The sequence below is a fragment of the Eubalaena glacialis genome, chromosome 13 (assembly GCF_028564815.1).
Source record: "Eubalaena glacialis isolate mEubGla1 chromosome 13, mEubGla1.1.hap2.+ XY, whole genome shotgun sequence".
NCBI lineage: Eukaryota > Metazoa > Chordata > Mammalia > Artiodactyla > Balaenidae > Eubalaena > Eubalaena glacialis.
The window spans coordinates 80,594,531-80,616,520 of record NC_083728.1 but is presented as its reverse complement, the minus strand read 5'-3'; the positions used below and the strand labels follow the sequence as shown (position 1 = coordinate 80,616,520).

The 21,990-nt window shown below is 41.7% G+C and overlaps 1 protein-coding gene across 1 annotated transcript in view; it reads right to left on the bottom strand.

Annotated features, from left to right (window-relative positions):
• The window catches only part of CALN1 (calneuron 1), a 440,912-nt gene extending 419,303 nt beyond the window's left edge, over window positions 1–21,609 (bottom strand). Inside the window, exon 1 of the mRNA XM_061209354.1 lies at window positions 21,487–21,609. Coding sequence (XP_061065337.1) covers window positions 21,487–21,609 — 123 coding nt within the window. The remainder of the gene's footprint in view (window positions 1–21,486) is intronic.
• Window positions 21,610–21,990: the final 381 nt, after the last annotated feature.

The following is a 21,990-nucleotide window of genomic DNA, read 5'->3' as shown; positions in this document are numbered from 1 at the left end:
CCAAACACACCATCAATTGATGAAACTAAGACAAAGAAAAAAAAATTTGAAATCAGACAGACGAAAATGGTCCACTGCTTGTAGGAGAACAATGTGAATCACATAACTGTGGATTTCTCATGAGAAGTCATGAAGGTCAGAAGGAAATGGAACAATACTTTTAAAGTGCTGAAAGAAAAGAACTGATGACCAAGATTTCTGTATACAGTAAAAATATCCTTCAAGAATGAAGGTGACATAAAGACATTCTCAGATGCAGGAAAACGAAGAGAATTTCTTGCCAGCATACCTGCTCTAAAAGAAGTTCTTCAGACAGAAGGTAAATGATACAAAGGAAACTTGGAACATTGGGAATGAAGGGAAAGAAACATAAAGGTAAATATCAGAGTTAATGTAATAGACTATATTATTCTTCTGTTGAAATATGCTTAATGGATGAAAGTAACAATTATAACACTATCTGAGGAGGTTTCCAATGTATGTAGAAGTAATATATAAGACAACCACAACATAAGAGAAGAGAATAAAGGGCCTACATGGTGGCAAGATTTCTACTTTCCACTTGAAGTGATAAAATAGGGAGTGATATCAGTGAAAATGACAGAGTAGCGAACTCTAAAATTCTGCCCTTACAAAAAAGTAATGAAAAAAACTGGCTAAAAAAAGAGAGAGAGAGAATTCACTATTTTGGAAGTCTGGAAACTAGCCAAAAGCTTGCAGAAACCAGGAACCACTTACTCAAGAAAAATGGGTGAATCTTGGTAAGAACAATGAGCTTTGTGGTGTGTTAACTTATCCTAGTCCCTGTCTCCCAGATCAGTAGTAGCCTTGAAAATGGCACTCCACATCTTCAGTTCTGGTACCAGAGATAGCAGAATGGATCTCACTCACAAAGAATTTAATTATTTTGCTTTATTTTGTACCTGTCTGGTGCCTCAAAAGACTTGACTTTATCTCATCTAACTTGGAACTTGTTCAGTTCTAAAGCCACTGCCCAGGGGTCATTAGTTGGAAACATTTGCAGGCAAATGTTTTAGCCACTGCTGTCTTAAACCAGTGGATAAGAGTTGGGGTAAACAACAGATTAACCAAAAAGTTTGGGAGGAAAGCCTGGGAAACTGGATGTTTGGGGGGAAAAGGACTTTGAAAAGCTCTAATATATTCCTGGGGATTTAGAAGGCAACATGCATTCCCAGGGTTGTGGGCATGCTCAGGAAAGACCTGAGTACTTTCCTGAAAGTACTCACCTCTGGCTGATCTTTAGGCTCTATGCAAGCAGAAAGTGAAGACTGAGGCTGAGTCATTAACTTCCTGACTGAATGTTAAAGGCATACCCCAACTGAGACCCTCTGCAAAGACTGGGAAATTTGTTGGCTCCAAGAATTTAAGGAAATCTCTGTCCAACATTGGCTGACTACTAAGTTAACAGAAAAGAGACTTCTGTGGCCACCCATGACAAAGAATACAGACTTTACAAAAGTAGTTCAGAGAAGTCACTAAACAAACAAAAACTAACAACTAAAACAAGTAGCAACAACAAGTCCTGGGGAGAGGAAGGGGATCTAAATTCCCAAATTTTCCCATTATAATAGTCAAAATGTCTAGTATTTAAGAAAAAATATAAGACATGCAAAGAAACCAGGAAGTATTGCTCATATGGTCCTCAGAGAAAAAGAATATCAATAGAAACTATCCTTGAGGGAGCTGAGATGTTGGACTCACTAGACAGATTTTAAATTAGCTATTTTTAAACTGTTTAAAGAGCTAAAGGAAAATATATCTAAAGAACTAAAGAACAGTACTCCCCAAACTGACCTACAGATTTAATGAAATCTGTATCAAAATTTCCACTGACTTTTTACAAAAATGGACAAGCTTATCCTAAAATTCATATGGAATTTCAAGGGACCCTGAATATCCAGACAGTCTTGAAAAAGAGAACAAAGTTTGAGGACTCACAGTTCCTGATTGCAAAGCTTATTACAAAGCTATAGTTATTAACACAGTGTGGTACTGGCATAAGGATAAAAATATATATCAGTGGAATAGAATTGAGAGTCCAAAAAAATAAAACCCATATGTTTATGATCAATTGATTTTTGACAAGGTGCCAAGATCATTCACTGGGGAAAAAACAGTCTTTTCAACAAGTGGTGTGGGGACAACTGGATATCCATAATGCAAAAGGACAAATTTGAACACCTACTTCACACCATATATAAAATAAACTCAAAGTGTATCAAAGACACAAATGAAAGAGCTAAAACTATAACATTCTTAGAAGGAAATATAGGTATAAATCTTCATGACCTTGGGTTAGGCAACAGCTTCTTAAATAAGACACAGGGATCACAAGCAGTGAAAGAATAAACAGATAAATTGGACTTCATTTAAATTAGAAACTTCTGTGAATCACAGGACACTATCAAGAAAAGACAACCCACAGAATGGGAGAAAATATTTACAAATCAAATATCTGATAATGGTATAATATCTAGAATATAAAGAACTCTTTCAACTCAATAACAAAAAGACAACACATTTTAAAATGAGCAAAGGATTTAAATAGCTATTTCTTCAATGAAGATCTACAAATGATCAGTAGATATACAAAAAGATGCTCAACATCATTAGTCATTAGAGAAATGCAAATCAAAACCAAAATGAGATCAAAATCCACTAGGATGGCAATAATAAAAAAATTTTAAATAATAATAGTGAAATTAATAAATGTTGGCAAGGATGTGAAGACATTGTAACTCTTGTGCATTCCTGGTGGGAATGTAAAATGATATCATGACTTTGGGAAACAGTCTGGCAATTCTTCAAAAAGTTAACATAAAGCTACCATTCAACCTAGTAATTCCACTCCTGGGATATACAAAAAGAACTGAAAACATATGTTCACACAAAAACTTATACATGAATGTTCTTAGCAGCATTATTCATAATAGCTAAAAACTGGAAACACCCCAAATGTCCATCAACTGATGAATAAACAAAATATAGTGTATCCATACAATGGAATATTACTCAGCCAAATAAAAGAATGAAGCACTGATACATGCTCCAGCATGGCTGAACCTGAACACATTATGCTAAGTGAAAGAAATCAGACACAAAAGGCCACTTATGGTATAATTCCATTTATAAGAAATGTCCAGAATAGACAAATCCATAGAGACAAAGTATAGATTAGTGGTTGCCATAGGATGGGGAGAAGAGGGAAATGGGAGGTATGGGATTTCTGTTTGGGTTGATGGAAATGTTCCAGAATTAGTTAGCTGTAATAGCTGTACAACACTATGAACATACTATCAACCACTGAGGTATATACTTTAAAATGTTGAATATTATGCTATTCTATGATATTTATGTCAATAAAACAATTTTTAATAAACAAATTTTTAAAATATGGATTCTAATTAGATTGTGAAAAGTTCATTATGTATATTGTGATTCCTAAAGCAAAAGTAGAAATATTATGCAAAGAGATATAGTAAAAAATAATGGATAACTTAAAATGAAATACTAAATGAACAAATAACCCAAAAGAAGGAAGGAGTGGGGAATAGAAGAATGAAAACAGAGTATATAAACACTAAGAAACAATAAAATTATAGACATAAATCCAAATATATTAATAATTACATTAAATATAAAGTGTCTAAGTACAATGAAAAGACAGAGATTGCCAGAATGGATAAAGATTATGACTGAACTATATGCTATCTATAAGAAACTAATTTCATATATAATGATATAGGTAGCTTATAAGTAAAAGAATGGAAAAAGGATATACAATGCAAATACTAATCAGGAGAAAGCTAAAGTTGCAATATTAATATCAGACAAAGTAGACATCTGAGCAAAAAAATTACCATGCAAAAGTAGAAGCTTAGATTTGAGACCTTAGGTTTGAGACCTTTCTCTTTTTCTAATATGGATACTTAGTGCTATAAATTTTTCTTTAAGTACTGGTATAGCTACATGCCACATATATTTTCATTCAGTTCAACATACTTTCAGTTTCTCTTTTGAGTTCTTTGACTCATAGGTAATATATGTAGAAGTACATTATTTAATTCCCAAATACTTTGGGGCTTTTCTAAATATCTGCCTGCTATTGATTTGTAATTTAATTACACGATGATATTTGAACATATCTTCTGTGACTTGAATTCTTTTAAGTTATTTATTTATAGCCCACAGTATGATACATCTTGGTAAGTGTTCCATATTTACATAAAAAGAATGTGTATTCTGCTGTTGTTGGAAGGAGTATTCTATAAACTCTGATTACATCAAGTTGAATGGTAGTGTTATTCAACTCAAGTCTGTGATAGTGTTAAGATATCCAACCATATTGGGGATGGTGGTGTGCTGAATTGGGTGATTGGGATTGACATGTATACACTGATGTGTATAAAATTGATGACTGATAAAAAAATAAATAAATAAAAAATAAAAATAAATAAAAATAAAAAAATATTTACAACTCAGTATGGCACATAACATGAGCTCCATAAATGTTAGATTTTTTAAAATGCTGGTGCAACTAAGGAGCCTGCCTGCCACAACTAAGACCCAGCACAACCGAATAAACAAAACAAAACAAAAAAAGATATCCAACCATAACTGTAGATACGTCTATTTCTCCTTAAAATCATATCAGTTTTTACTCCAGCATTTTAAAGCTCTGCTATGTCTGAGGTCCTCCTCCCCGCACTGAGGCCTGGAAACCCTTCAGGCAGTAATTTGGGGCAATCATAGCACTCACTTTGTTTCCTGTTTCTTAGGTCTCCCTATTTTTCATTGCCCTATTATAATACCTTGAAAACCATTGTTTTATATACTTATCTAGTTTCTGTTGTTGTTGTTGTTACTGTTTCAGATGAAGGCTATCAGATGACACTGTAATATGTAGGAAGGGAAATGTTGTCCTAAAGGCTCAGGGAAAGAGCCTGTTCTTGAAGATGCCATCTTAAGAAACAGAAGTAAATTTTAGAAACCATGTCCTCAGTCCTCAGAGTCATCATAAGGATAAAAAAGGCATGAACTTTGTGAGACGGGGACACAGAGAGAGCAAATCAAGGTGAAGGCAAAGAGGCAAGCAAGAAAAGGAGGAAAAAGGAAAGAAATATCTGGCAGAATGCAAGTCCTCATCAGAGGCAATAAAGAGTAGATGTTTCATTGGAAAACAAATCAAAGATTTGATGTGGGAGAAAAATTAGAAGAGCCCTCTCAGAATGCAGAAGGAAAGGACAAAGATATTAATATGTTGAAAGAAAAATGTATTATGTATGTAGGGCAAAGAAATGGAGATGCAACCTAATGGAGAATTATAGGTGGTCCCAAGAAATAAACCAAAACTATAGAAAAGCAGTTATAATAAAAAAAAAAAGAAAAATTTTGAATTGATTAAAGAATAAGGATGAAGATCAAAGTGGATCACATGTTGCTGGCAAAATTAATAAGAAGAAACTTACACATAGAGATGTGCTGTTAAAATTTTTTAAATTCAAGGACGGGGGTGGGGGGTATCACTGGAATGTATAGGCAATACACAACACAACACAACACAAAACAAAAAAAACCCCAAGCCTCTCGGAAGGGCTCTAAGTTGAATCAATACTGTACGTGTTGGTGACAAGCCCTCTAGCTCATTGAAGTCCATGGGCATGGTCCAGTCATGTCCCAGCACTGGCCACATCCACAAGGATCAGCAATAGAAACTTTCCTATCAGGCACCAGAGGTTCACAGGAGAGGAGGTATCACCTTGATGATGAAAGATGATGAAAATAGAAATATGTCAACCGTCAGGTGCACAGGCATGTGAGAAACACCTCTGGAGACTTTGGGGAGCTTAGGTTCCTCAAAAGTGAGGGGCAGGCAGTCAGAAAAATGACTACTTGGTGACTGTTCTCAACACTGCTTTTAAAACTCAGGTCTATTTTTGGTTAGAATGTGAGCCCTGGAGAGCAGGACCTATGTGATACTGTCTCCACTTTTGTACCCTGTAGCTGGCACAGAAGGTCCTTGTGTAGCTGCAAATACACGTCTTTATTCACACCTCCTGGGGGTTGTTCTGGGAAGGGGTGGAGGTAGTCTTTATACTGAGGAGAAAAGTCCTATATAAACATTGAGTCCTGCCCAGTCTAGAGAAACAGCGGTGAATTCATAGCTAATTTCCAATCCATAGTGTAGCTAAGGGTGGGAATATAGAGCAGGTTGACCCTGTTGTAACATGATCATCACATAATCCTCATTTCTTGTGCATAACTGCATCCCTGAGAATGACTTAGAGAAAGAAGGAGGCAAAATGCTTTCTCCATTATGGGCAGGGGACATTTTGCAGATTATGTTACCCTTAATAAAATAGTTTTCTTGTTTTATATGGACTTATCCTGAACTATCTCTGGGAATTATTGATTGTCCTTGTGGGGTGAGTATTTGCAAATGTGTGCATGCATGCATATTCTCTCCAATATTCCCTCCTAGGAGACCAGAAGATCACAAGGAGAATGAAAGTATATGTTGATTTCAACAAATAGAGCTGGAACAATTGGAGATCCATATGCAAAAAAAAAAAAAAATGAACCTAGGCACAGAAATTACACCTTTCATAAAAATTAATTCAAATGGATCATAGGCCTAAATGCAAAATGCGAAACTTTAAAATTTCTAGGAGAAAATCTAGATGATCTTGTGTTTGGTAATGAGCTTTCAGGTAAAACACCAAAAGCATGATCCATGAAAGAAAAACTTGATAAGTTGAATTTTATTAAGATCAAAATCTTCTGCTCTGCAAAAGACACTGCTAAGAGAATGAAAAGACAAAATAACAAATTGGGGAAAAGTATCTGAAAAACATGTATCTGAAAAAGGACTTATAGACAAAATATACAAAGAAATCTTGAAGCTCAACAATAAAAAAACAAAACAAAACCCAATGAAATATATGGGGAAAAGATCTGAACGGACACCTCACCAAAGGAAATATACAGATGGCAAACAAGCATATGAAAAGATGCTCCAAATCATATGTCATCAGGAAATGCAAATTAAAACAACAACGAGATAACACTACACGCCTATCAGAATGGCTAAAACCGAAAACAAAAATGACAATACCAATTGCTATCAAAAATATGAAGCAAAAGGAATTTTCTTCCTTGCTGGTGTAATACAAATATGGTACAGCCACCTTGGAAGACAGCTGAGAAATTTCTTACGAAGCTAAGCATAGTCTTAGCATACTATCCGGCAATCATGCTCCTAGGTATTTAGCCAACTAATTTGAAACCTTATGTCCACAAAAAATCTGCATGCTGATTTATAGCATTATATTTACTTGTAAATATATTTATATGTACAAATGTAAATATATAATATATAGATTTATAGCAGCTTTATTCACAATCACCAAAGCATCAGATGCAACCAAGATGCCCTTCAATAGGTGAATAAACTGTGGTGCATCTATAAAATGGAATATTATTCAGCAATAAAAAGAAATGAGGGCTTCCCTGGTGGCGCAGTGGTTGAGAATCTGCCTGCCAATGCGGGGGACACGGGTTCGAGCCCTGGTCTGGGAAGGTCCCACGTGCCGCGGAGCAATTAGGCCCGTGAGCCACAACTACTGAGCCTGCGCGTCTGGAGCCTGTGCTCCGCAGCAAGAGAGGCCGCGATGGTGAGAGGCCCGCGCACCGCGATGAAGAGCGGCCCCCACTTGCCGCAACTAGAGAAAGCCCTCGCACAGAAACGAAGACCCAACACAGCCAAAACTAAATAAATAAATAAATAAAAATTAAAAAAAAAAAAGAAATGAGATACCAAGCCACAAAAAGACATAGATGGATCTTAAATGGATATATGTAAATGAAAGGAGCCAATCTAAAAAGGCTACATACTGTATGGTTCCAATTATTTGACATTCTGGAAAGGCAAAACTATAGAGATAGAAAAGATCAGTGGTTGCAGAAGTTCAGAAATCAAGGAGGAAGACTGACTAGGTGAAGCTCAGGATATTTTTAGGGCAGCAAAACTATTCCGTATGATACTGTCATTGTGGATACATGACAATATGCACTTGTCAAAATCCATTGAACTTCAGCACAAAGAGTGAACCTTAATGTATGCAACTTTAAGAAATCAGGAGGTCAGTAGGTATCCAGGATGGAATGCAGAATGTGACAAATCAATTTCTATTACACATGTATGAAGCAACCTCACTGAAGGGAGGAGTGCTGATATAAGTAAGTTTGGAAATGAGTGGAATTTGGAAAACTAAAGGCAAAGGTGCTATAAAGCATTTTAGTTGATAAAGTTGTTTCCCACAGGTGTACATGTTAACAGTTCTGATACTGCTATACATGTTAGCGCAGTTAAACAATTAAGTAAATGGATGGTGGATGATAGGAGCTAGATTTCTCTCTGTTGGAGTGGGAGTTTACAGGTAAGAAAGGGGAGGCTGGTAGAAGGATCCATGTGGTAATGGAGTATAGCATTGGAGACATCAGTATAGAGCTATATTTAGCTTGATATAGCTACAGATGTTACATATAGAAATATGTATAGATATGTGTATATACATAGGTTAATACCTACCTATATTTTTTCTTGCTCTGTTAGCTGAGAGGGCCTAGAAGCAACAATGCTTCAGTAGCAACAAGCATGCCTAGGGTTCAGACCTTGGTTTCTAACACCATTCTCTAATAGAAGAAACCAGGCCAGGAAACTGGGTCAGGAAATACACAAGATGAGCCTGGAGCATCCTGTAGTGTAAGGAAGTAAGAAAGTGTTCAAAACACAGGAGCCAAGAGCTCCCAGTGGCTAAGGCTACAACCCTTTGAGCAACAAAACAAAGTTGTATTGCATCTTTACCTAAAATATGAAATAAATACCCATGAGTCCATACTAAATAAATGCATGATTGCATAAATAAATAAATGGGGGAAAAGAGACAAAATTTCCTGTACAGAATAATTCCAAATAATTTATGTAGATACTCTGCCTTCATGGAGATGGAGCCTAACTCCTCATTTCTTGTGTAGCCTGTGTATAGCAACTTCCTTCCAAAGAGTACAGTATGGAAAAGGGAAAAATTAGTAACTTTGGAGTGAAGAATCCTGACAAACACACCTCAGCCAGGTGGTCAGGGTCAACATCAACATCGATTAGACATGTTGATATTATGCACCCTTGGTATGATGTGATGAAAATGGCACTTGACTTTTGTCATCTTCCTCCCCAATCCCATAACCCCAGCCTAATCATGAGAAAAGCAGCAGACAAATCCCAGTTGAGGGACATTCATTTTTTTTTTTGAGATTAATTTGTGTTTTTATTTGCCAGTATAATTTAACTACAGTGGCCTGCAAACTTTTTTGATCTAAAAAGTACATTTTACATCACAATCCAACAAACACACACACATATGTAATATGTATACATATACAAAAATGAAACAAAAGTTTTGCCAAAAACGTCTACCCTGAGTGTTTTTTTTTTTTTTTAAGGCTTTTTTTTTAAACCAAGGATGAACTGCACGGACACATCATAAGCACCAAAGTCCCCAGTTCATCTTAGGGTTCACTTTAATGAAGTGAATAGTGTTGCACGTTCTATGGGTTTGGACAAAAGTATAATGACATATATCCATCATTATAACGTCATACAAAGTATTTTCGCTGCTCATAAAAACTTCTGTACTCTTGGGTATTCATCTCCCCTCTCCCCACAAACTCCTAGCAACCATTGATCTTTTTATTGTCCCAACTGAAGAACATTCTACAAAATACCTGACCAATACCCCTCAAAACTATCAAAGTCGTCAAAAACAAGAGAAGTCTGAGAAACTGTCACAGCCAAGAGGAGCCCAAAGCGACATGACAACTAAATGTAATGCCATATCCTGGATGAGATCCTGGAACAGAAAAAGGACATGAGATAAAACCTAAGGAAATGTGAACAAAGTATGGACCCTAGTTAATCATACTGTATCAATATTGATTCATTAATTGTAACACACGTACAGTATTTGTGTGAAATGCGAATGGGAAGAACCTGAGTGTTAGGTATATGGGAACTCAATTATCGTCTCAATTTTTCTGTAAATCTAAAAATGTTCCCCCAAAATAAAATTTATTTTTTAAAAATGTTTAGTCTCTCATATTGTCTCCCATAGGTGATGTGTCTTGTCACACAGTCACAGGTATCCTGCTGGCCTCCAAACCTGAAGTTTAGAACTGGCCGATTGGGGGTCCTTCTTGCAGTTGGTGCAATGCTCCCAGGAGTCCTGTTATCTGCCCTTCCTGTTTGGCCTCCTCTCAGCTCTATGTGGCTGACATCCCTGGGTCTCTGCTTTACCCTCCATCCAAGTCTGGCCCAGGAGTCTACACCCATCCTCTGTTCTGGGGACACCTTGGCATTGCCTCTGTGGCAGACCAGCCGCCTCTTCATTCAGTGTCTCTGCCCCACAGCTACCCTGTTCCACTCTCCACACACTGAACCAGACCAGAGGTGACGTCTTGGGGCAGGTGCCCTATGTGGTGGGCTCCCAACATCCCCATGGAGGGCTGAGACCAGAGCCTCTGTCCTTAGTGCTGACCTCATGCAGCCCCTGGGCGCCGAGAGAGAGATGGAAGCAGCACATCCCTTAGCTCTCCTGCCTCTTTCTCATTTCTCCTCCTCCCTCCAACCTCTAACCAGAAAATAAAGAAGTTTCCTTTACTTCTCCTGTGTCATCTGCTCCTTCTTTCCGGCTCCAGCCTCACTGTTAAGCCTGAAAGGTGGTCAGAGATACCTTCTTTACACTAGGAGAAGAATCCAAAGGTCTGAGTCTTCCCTATGAACTTTAATCTTGCAAGATTTCTCTGCCCATGAAGTCTGGCTTGGAAGCCCACTGTCTCCCCAAGAAATCAAACACCTGTCATCCTGCCCTGGGGTAAGAAGGCTCTTGACTTAGCCTCAGCCTTCATATTAACATGCACCTGTGTAATATTTGCCACAATGTTATTCTTATCACCTACTGCCAGGGTGGATTGAGTTCTATGGCTTGTCCCTGCAGGGGAGGAAGTCAGAGGGAGCTGGGTCCTGTAGTCGGGGAACGGGTTTCCTAAAAAGAGATGGCGACTTGCCCAGAGAAGGCCTGAAGAAAGAAGCCAGGAAACAGGACTAAGAAATGCACCAGACAGGGGTCCTGGGGGACTCTCACCCTTGGAAGCCTGAGGATAGAATCAAAGGGCCCATGAATTTGGATGAGAAAGAATATACCTTTATTTTCATCAGTCTCTAAACGGAATCTAGCATATCCTTCAAGTACGAACGCAGGCCACATGGTGCAATGGAATTAGCAGTACTGTGATTTTGCCGCTAATATTTTCCTACCACGTTACAGTTGTCAGAATTATCTCCCCATGTTGTTTACACTTACGACTACAGTATTTCAAAATTATGATTGCTATTACACCCGCTGTCAGATCTTATTATTTAATGCAGCAACAAGGAAGCGCAAGTATTATTACATCACACATTTGTTTTGTCTAATATTGCGACTGTACTTAAAAATAATTGATTTCCTTTACTGTTCCCTCAATTATTCTATTTCATGCTTTTAAAAACATAATTCACAGGCTTCACCAGACTGCCAAAGGGATGCATGCATGAAAAGTCCCTCTAAAAATACTTTTATTTTTTCCGACTCTAAGAAGATTTCTTTGTAGATGGTAATTTTTCCCTACATTGAAATTATTTTTTCTGACTCTATGAAGATTTCTTTGTAGATGGTAAATTTTCCCTACTCTGGTTATTCCCAAGGCTTCAGTGAAATCTGTGATTTATATCCATCTGCTGTGTGATGATGGCCGGGTGGGGAATTGAGAGAAGGCAAAGGAAATCGCACCCTTGCACCAGCACCTCCCCTCCAGGGGCTGATGACTTGGTAGCTGCTGCTTACTGAGGAAACACGGAGGCCCCAGAGTCCCAGGCGTGGACCGGAAGGGAAGCAGCATGGGGCTGAGATGGTGCTAAGCCCTTAGATGGGGGCAGGTAACCAGAATCAGCTACAGGTGGATTGACTCACGTACATACTGAAGGCCCACCTGTTTCCCCCGAATATAGTATGAGGAGATGACCCTGCTAAGGGAATGAGACAGATATTCGGCCAACAGCAGCACAGTGGTACCAGCTACTCCTTTTCTTTAAGTAAGTCCCATCAAAGCTCTGTGTGACCAGGGCCCAATTAATTACACTCTGAGTGACCCCTAGAGTTGTGGAATGGACCACTTGTATCATGACATGGGTGGGCTGGCCACTCTCTCTCCTGGAACATATTCTATCGATTTTCCTGAAATCCTGTCCTGGTTAATGTCTCTGCCCATGTGGCGAAACTTCCTCTATTTGCCAACGTGGCTCTTTCTGCCCTGTCCTTTCTCCTTCTGGAGTCTGGCACACACCAGGTTAGGAGAATTTAAAGACAGACAAATGCTTTTCTAACATAATAATGTTCTGAGTTATCCACGGGATTGTGGATATCTTGACTCCCCGCCACCCAGATTCTTATTCTTCCATGCCACCCAGCAGGAATCCAGAAGACGCTGACAGAGGTACATCACTGGGCGCAGGTAGCATAAGGATCCAGGATCCATGAAGGAAAACTGTGGGAGTTTTACGATGTGGTCCCCGAATTCTCTGAATCTCCTCGCCACTGATATGTCCTCTCTACGCCTCTACCCCCTGAATCTAGGAGGATCTGGACTGCTTTGACTGCCAGAATATGCCAGAAGGGATGCTTACAAGGCCAAGTCATAAAAGGCCAACCAGGCCCCAGCTGGTGCTCTTGGAAGGCTCATCCCTAGATGCTTGTCTTAGAAGCCAGATGCCACGCTGGGAGAAGGACAAGCCATGTGGAGAAGTCATATGTAGATGCTCCCAGCTGAGCTGCTCCTTCAGCCAGCCCAGCTCAGGCGCCAAACATATGAGTCACCAAATGATTCCAGCCCCTGGCCATCGAGTCTTTCCAATAGAGGCACCGGACATCACAGAGCAGAGATAAGCCATCCACACTGAACTCCTGACCCAGAGATTCCAAGAGCATTAAGATGTTTGCTGGTTTATGGTATTGAGTTTGGGGTGGTTTATTGCAAAGCAGTAGTAGCTGGACTAAGAAGAAACGAGAGATCCAGGGGGAAAGGTTCCTGCAATGGCCACATGTGGACCACGGGTAGAGAGCTGGATGTGGCTCCGGTGGGAGAGACGGGGGAAGGGACATCTGGTGGGACAGGCCTGCGAGGCCTCTGTGTCCCTCCAGTCCCCTTTGAGCTCTACGATGGGGAGGACAGCCTGAACCCTGAGGGAAAGTGCTGTTTTCTACAGTCTTCTGCTGATAGCAAGTCTGTCAGGGCATGGATTTCACTGTCTCCCCCTCCCCCTGCCCCACTTTCCAGATAGGAGCAAAATGCTCAAATTAAAATTTGATACAAACACAGGGAGTGTGCTAGATGAATTTGGTCTGGCCCAGGGATTCTCAATTTTTCCATAAAAGGGCTTCTGATGATAGAGAATGACAGGGTCATAGCCCAAAACATCCCACTGCAAGCAAGGACCCAGTTTTGAAGCCCAAGATTTTTGTCTTAAAAACTAGTATCTTGCACCAGAACATACCAAGCTTTGTTTTAATATTAAACTGTCTTAGATTACCTGCCATGAGGTGAAAAGTACATCGCATGAACATGTACCCTGTTTATCCTATGATGCCAGACATGCTCTGGTCCATTGCTGCATCCCCCATGCAAATGCCAGGAAAATAGGCATATAGCATCCTGATACCCAAAGCTCTTCTAAAGAAATCAGGTTCCTAGGGGCCAACTGGGTTACTGACCATGGAGTACTTTTAGAGGAATACTTATTAATAACAATATTAACCATCAATTTGTGGCATGTTTCACATAAAATAATGCCATTTGCAGCAACATGGATGGACCTAGATATGATCATACTAGGTGAAGTAAACCAGACAAAGACAAATAACATATGCTATCACCTATATGTGGAATCTTTTTAAAACAAGGATACAAATGAACTTATTTACAAAACAGAAACAGACTCACAGACTTTGAAAACAAACTTATGGTTACTAAAGGGGAAACGTGAGGGGGGAGGGATAAATTAGGAGTTTGGGATTAACATATACTACTGTATATAAAATAGATAATCAGCAAGGACCTCCTGTACAACACAGGGAACTCTACTCAATATTTTGTATTAACCCATAATATTTCCCATAATATTATGGGAAAAGAATCTGAAAAAGAATGGATATATGTATATGTATAACTGAATCACTTAGCTGTATACCTGAAACTAACACAACATTGTAAATCAACTATACTCCAATATAAAATAGAAATTAAATTTTTTAAAAATGTGGTATGTTTTCTTAGAAGAATCATGCAGGAAATAATGGATCCTGGCTGAAAGGAGGATTTTGAAGAGACTTGAGTTAGAGAATCTCCAGGAGGGTGCAAGAGTGATCAAAATTTCTCAGCTAAGATCATTTGTAACATTTTCTATGGAGTCCAGAATTTACACTTTGGCTGTGCGTGTAGAATTTTTTCTTCGTGAAGACTGTGTTCTTGATCCCATGCCGCCTGGCTTCCTAAGAGACACTGCTCCATTAATTATCACCTTCAAGCCCTTCTCCTCTCTTGCCTCCTTCCCCTCCAGTCCAGTGTCCCCTGTCCTCAGAAGCCCTTCCCTTAGGTAAATTGGTTCCTAATTCTGGAGAGCAATTTGGCAAATCTAGCAAAAGGAAAAAAAAAAAAGTGTATACCTTCTGACCCAGAAATTTCACTTCTAGAAAATTTATATTTAGATATACTTGCACAAGTTCATAAGGATAAATAGAGATGCTCATCGCAGCACTGCTTGTGAGACCAAAAACAGAGCAGCCTAAACAGCCATCAAGAGAGAACTGCTGAAATCAATCAGAGTACAACAGAAAAGGATGTTGGTAATAAATTGTTGAGTGAAAAAAATCTTGCAGGGTAATATGACCACATCAGTGAGAACAAACTGTGAATACTTAGGTGGATATAGGTTTATTTATTCTAGGTATACTGCACAACTTCAGGGGGGTGACATTCACATTGTATTCTTGTTGTATAATTGAATGGTGTGCCCTGGCGCCATACAACTGCCTGGTGTGTGTGTGTGTGTGCATGTGTGACACGTCCCAAGGCATACCGTGTGCATGAATTTATCCTAACACATAAACTCTGTGGTGAGTATTAATCCATCTTTTCCATGAGCCTATAAACTGTAAGAGGAAAGGGATTACTTATCTCTGAATTCCCAACACCCAGCACAAATCCTGGCACACCAATTAATGCTGTTTGGTTGAATATGGGTGTTAGCATTCCCTGGGCCCAGGGTATATCAATTATGTATCATTTGCATAGAACTAGGCGTGTCCTAGGGAGAGGAAATAAACACTTAGCGGGTGATTTCTTAGCTTTTACACACACACATACACACATATTTACTCATACCCAGTGTTCCAAGCTCAAAGTGTGCTTGGAAAAGCTGAGCTAAGCCAAGATAAACCATTTTCTTTGCTGTACGACATCGCTAAGATTTTAATATGCATTGATATTCTCTAACAGGTAGATATAGTATGAAGCGTCTCCCGAATTTTACCAACCATGAAGCACTTTTAGAGGAATATTTATTAACATTGATGTTCTGAGGATCATAACTTTGGAACATGTGGTATTAGAAGAATCACAAAGGAAGTAAATAGGTCCTGAAAGGAAGATTTCCAAGAGATAGGGTCAATCTCCAGGAAAATGAAAGAGTGATTAAAAGTTTCTTTGCTAAGATCATTTGAAATTGGACGGCTGGAACTGATCGAGAAGGGGAAAGGGAAAGCGAAAAGAGTTGGCCATCATAACGAGAGAGGGCAAAGTACACTTGCTGATGCGATATTGTTTCAGCAGAGACCCTCCCAATTCTTCTGGGGACCTGCTGGGCTGTTGGTGAAGGTCCCAGGGAGAAGGAAATTGGGGTCAGCAGATTTCCAGGTCCTAGTTGAAAATCTCCTGGTTTAGTAGGTAGAGCCCACAAACGTATAGATTTTGTAAGCTCATCAGATAAATGTTGATGATGAGCTGAATCTTGAACTGCTCACTCCTTGGCATTGGTCCTGCTGCTCTACCACTATCCCTTGTTCCAGCCAGAACAGGACCAGTGGACTGACAGGGGCAGACGCCAGACCACAGTGAAGGCTGAGAAGTAAATGAAAGGTGGAGAAAGAGAACAAGTGTAGGCAATTTTTTCAAGAAGTTTGAAGAACATTTTTTTTAAAGTTCATATCAGCCTTCTTTTTTAAAGGTAAGTGACATCAGAACGAATGTTTATGCTTAGGGGAAGAAGAAAGAGGTTGAAGAATAACCGAGGAGGTACAATTGATGGAATAAGGTCCCTGAAGAGAGGGTGGCAGGGAACAGATGCCTGGGCACATGTGGCAGGTGGTCCTTGACCTGGTGAAAGGCGTCCTCTTCCACTATGATGGGCAGGGAAGGGTAAAGATGAACTTGGATGCAGAAAAGGTGACAGACAGGTGCTCAGGAAGTTGAGAAGTTTCCTCCTGGGTCCTTTGTTTTATTTGGGAATGAGCAAGTAGCATCATTCTTAGATGAGTGGGTAGTGGGTGAAACAGTCATGGTGGAACATGGGGAGGAGACCTGGTCGCTAGAAGAACCTCTGAGTCCCACTGAAGACCAGTTGGAGTTGAAGGCTATGAGTATCACCTACCCATGTCCCATATCCATGTAAGATTTTCTCTCAGTATGCTCTATATCCTGAAATAGGAATAACAGTGGTAAACACCATCAAGGAGGTTGTTAAAGAGGGGAGTATTGCAGTGTGAGTTCTATGAGTTGAATCTGAGGGAACATGAGGTGGAAATGTTGCCTTGTCATCCACACGGTTTTAGCTTCCTCACGTGACATCAGGACTCTGGGCAGATGTGAGACAGAACAAGCACTAAGATATTCAAGGAGCACGGGAGTGATTGGAAGGAAAGCAGGTGATGACAACAAGGAGAGGTCAGAGGTGAGATTTTTACACAACTTTCTAGGAACCATGCTATGAAGGTCGACCAATAGTCTCTCCAAGTGAAAGGTCTCACTGTTTATCTCAGGGGCCCTGAAGTACCTCCCCATCCTCCCAAACACACACAGACCTTGCTCCAACCAGAATGGGTCCTCTCTTTTTTTTGCCTTACATACTGGGATTCCCCAGAAGACATATTTTGGAAAGGTTTTGTGAGAAAAAAAAAACAAAACAAAACTGAACATCACTGATGAGACCCAACCCTTGCATTCAACCCGAGAAAGAACCCGAGGATCCCAGTGAGTTGATGGAGGTGCCCACCGCTGCATCCTTCTACAGAACCATATGGTGTGTGCTCTCCCTGAGGATGTAGCCCCCAGAGCTAATGCTCGGTGATGAAGCATCCTCATTAGGGCTGGTGACATGAATGCTGCTGGGGTCCAGCAGAGCTGGGCATTGTGGGGAGGGAGGAGCAGTGGCCGTGGTGGGACCATGGAATTCCCTGGACACCTGTTAGGGACACGAGGAGGAGAAATTAGGATGGGCAGACCAGGGGGGACTCTGGTTGATGATTCCAACCTAACTAGGGAAGCCAACTTAGTAACCAGGCAATAAAACTTGAGTTCGTTCTGCCTCTCACTGCTCAGGACCTTAAATCATGGAGGAGTTTATGGGTCCTGTTTATGTAGAAAATCTCTTTATAAGCTATTCAGAGCAGGGGTGGGAGGGAGTAATAGGGAAAGAAAAATTCCCTTTGAATTTCCATTGCTTTCAGAGTCAGCAATTTAATGAGTCATGCATTCTAAAACCTTGCTTTGTCTACACGTTTTCATGTCAAAATACTAAAAAACACTTTGTTTGGAACATGGGGTATTTTTAGCTCAGGTATCAATAGTGCACATCCATTTCTCCCCATATTAGAAAAGCTTCCTTCGGGCTGGGTTGGAACAGCACCATGGTAGTGGGGTTGTTTACGAGCTGTGGTTTGCTGAAGCTACCTGTGTATCTCTCTATCCTTGGTGACTCTCTTCCAGTTGGTCTCCTGGGCCTACTGACCAATCATGAGTCAGCTCCAGACCTGGTCAAAAGAGTTCCAGGTCTCAGAGTCTGGACAATAGGGGAAGAGCATCCTTTCAAGCCTCCAGCCCAAGGAGTCAGCACCTTGGTGGGCCCGAGAGAAGCAGGGTTCCACTGCTATGGGCCCTTGCAAGACTCTTCAGAGTAGAAGAGAAGGAAGGTCCCCAGCTACAGGTCATCTCCAGATCCATCATGAGAAAGTCCGGCCACACCTTGGCAAAGACATAGGAATAGACATTCTGGGGAATTCTGTAATCTTCCAGACTGACAGGCAGGAGAATAGGCTGGGAGGAGGCTAGAGGGTCCTACCTCTCCAGTCCCTGCCTCTGCATGAGGTCTCTCTCCACAGGCCACTGCGGTGCCCCCAGCCAGCTTCATCTACCCCACTGCTTTTGTCCCACCAGTGATAGTTCACTCCTCTGCGTCTCCTGGGGACCACCTTCTTTCAAGGGCTCCAACTTAGAGTATGAATAACAAGCACCTTACCTGCACCTCGTGAGTAGCTGACCAACTTCAAGAATGGAATACAAAACCAATATCTGAAGGAACTGGGGTGAGGAGCTGCCGCACTTCTCATTGTCTCTCCACTGTTTCCATCCACGTATTTATAGCAGAAGCAACCATGTTCATACTCTCTGCCCTCATCCCCTGGACACTGGATTTGATCAGGAGTGGGCAGCTATGAGCCTGTTCCCCAGGGATTTTGGAATTGGGACCATACTAATTCCCAGGTGAGGCTGACTGCCAAATTGGCAGCTACTTGATAGCGATAATTTTTATTATATATGGACAGAGAAACCAGACAGACATACACAGGCAGAAAGAAACAGCTTTCTTGGGTTTTTCACTTCCCTGAGGCTTTGGATTTTCTGACATACCTTCTCCCACCCTCCACCAGTGCCTGGGATCTTGTGTTACGATGTTAGATGTTTCTCTTTTCACTTAGGAGACTTCTACTGGACTTCTGTTACTAGGAACCAAATTGGTACCAGGAGATGGGAAAATGATCTGGGGCAGGAAGATGGGACACGTGGAGGAGACTCCTCCTGACTTTATAATTTTGCCCACCCTGCCCATACCAGGCACAACCACCTGGACGCAGAGTGTTTCAGGACTGAGGCCCCTGATGCTCTGTAAACTAGTCCCAGTACTCAACACCCGTGTTTTATCTGAAGGAGGCTCCCAGCCAAGGAACCAGAGGACAGGGAGGCAACCTTCTCTACTCTGCGAGACTTCACTGATGGAAAGTTACACAAAACATGTTCCAGGTGGGCTGTTTTCCCTTTCCCCTCCACATCCAAGCCCTGGTGCAGAGACTGTGACCATGGAACTTCATTCCTTGGCCCCATCTCACCCCTCCTCCTTTTAGCTGTCTCTCTCTGTGCACTGCACAAAGAAATCTTTGAGAAATGTGTGTGTCTGCCCCCAAGGAAGGAGTAAGCAACAGTGTTATGTCTGTTGGTGTGTGGGAATGACTGTGAATGTGTGATGAGAACAAGCCAGGAGCCGTACAGACCCTCAGCCCTGGGGTCCAAGAGGAGTTCATGCTCTCCCCCACGGAGAAGCTGATGGCTTGGGAGAAGCAGATTCATTCCTCTTGGGCTACTGCTGCCCCCAGAAATGAGGGAAACTAAACTGCCTAACTCATGCTCATCACAGTTTTGGCCCCAAAACCCTAAATCCCAAAGTCACAGGAACAAATAGGGAAATAGTTTTTAATGTGGGAGTATGTTGAGTAAAAAAGGGTTTCTGACTCCACTGGACTTCTTTTTCTGTTTGCTGCATGATATCTTCTCATCCACTAAGGTGTGCAACTCTCCTTATCCTCTGTAGCATCAGCCACATCTGTCATTTGCCACAGATCCCATAGGACATGCAGAACCATTTCTCTGCCCCAGTCCTTCCCTCCTTCCCTCCCAGGGCAAATGTCCAGGATGCTATCACTTATTCCAGCCTGAGAATAAACCAAACAGGGATTTCATCCTTGGACTGGACCATGCCTCCTGCTGGGGCTCCTCTCCGCGCTGGGGAGGCCCAGGCCAGGTCGTCCTCTGACCCCTGACCAGCTTTCCTGAGCAGAACCTCCCTCTGAGCCTGCCTTCAGCACATGTCATTTCAGCTTCACGTTGCCCTCTTCCAGACCTTCCCTCAGAGTCGATGAGAATGGCTCACCCTGCAGGTCAGCACACCCTTGGCCAAAGGCCCCATCAGCTCCCACCTTGATTTCCCAAACAATGAGTTGTATTGGAGAAGGTTCTGGATAGAGTCTTACAGCATCTTGTGCTGGTCCCTGCTGTCCAGCCCTCAGCTCTGGAGAGAAATTGCTGAAGATCAGGAGCTCTAGTCATCAGAAATATGTCCACTTCCTTTATTCCCCCATAAGCCTAACCCTGAACTCACAGTGCCCACCATAAACACTCGTGGCCCCCACTAGGAGCTGGTGACAGAGAGGGCTGGGCATCCCATTCCAAACAGCCTTGGGGAGACCACTGCAGAACATACCCGTTTAAAGGACTCACCCAGACCAAATCCTCGATGTCAGCTTCACACAGATCAAAATTTCTTTCTATACAAAACCACCCAGAGTTGAAATTCCTCTTGAGTTTTTACAGCCATGAATGTCTCCAAGGAAAAGAAAGAGAGTAGGATCAAACCCATGGAAGCCTGTGACTTAGAACACATACAACCCCTACCCCTGAGCTGACCTTCTCACCCATAATCGGGCGAGAGGCAGGGGAGTCTAATGGTTAGGAACAAGTTTTTGCATTCAGAGACATGGGTAGGAGTCCTGGGCTGACCTTTGCTTGCTTGATCTGGCCTATGTGACGTTGTTTACTGGTTGTCTTACTGTTCTTCTGTAAAAAAAAATGGGGTTAATAACACCCATATGGGGTTATTGTGAGGATTAATTGAAATTATCTATGCAGAGCTCCTGCTTCTATGCCACCACAGAGTACACACACTATAAATGGCATCTGTTGCTTTTTTTTTTCTAACAACCCCTCCAACCTAATCAGTCCCTAATAGAGTCAGTTTTCAAACCCATCCCCTTGCCGGTGCACACATCTCAGATAAAATCAATGGATAGCTGTCAGGCTCAAGACAGATCGTCAAATCTCTGGCCCAGCTGGGACGCGCATCCCCTTGGGACCCCTCCCGGGTGTCCTGTCCCCAGACACTCCCCACAAAGGCTTCCAGCTCCCACACCACCCCCTACCTGCGGGCTGAACACAATCAAGTCCTGAGCAAACATTCAAGAAAGCTCGTTTCTCCGGGGGTTTGGGGGAGAAGACTTGCCAAGTGGGGAAGTCGGGGGCCCGGGTCCTCAGCGGCTCCTCTCCCCCTCCGGGGGCTCCTCTGCCCCCCTTTTCCTCATTCTCAGGCTTCCCCTCTCCAGGTTGCTCAGGCAGCCGCATCGGGGGTCCAGGGCGATGTTCTCAGAGAGATTTGTGAGCACACCAAGGGAACGTCAGCAGAGACGCTGAGATTCTGCAAGGAGTTGACAGAAACTTACTGCCGGCACAGTGCTGGTGGTTATCTACTCAGAGTCAGTTGCCTCAATAACTCACACCCTCCCTTCCGCGTTTAAACAGGACAATCGTAGAAACACAATCCTGGCACAAGAAATATAATTGCGGTTGTGACAGATGTTTAGTTACTAATAAGGCCTCGATGTCACCAGAGGGTATTACACAACAAACCAATAATGTGCCTTTGGAACCGACCTTCATATTTACAGGTTCTTTTCCACTCCCGCTCCTGCGGGCTTTGCTGTGGTGTAAGCTATGCGGAGGGAG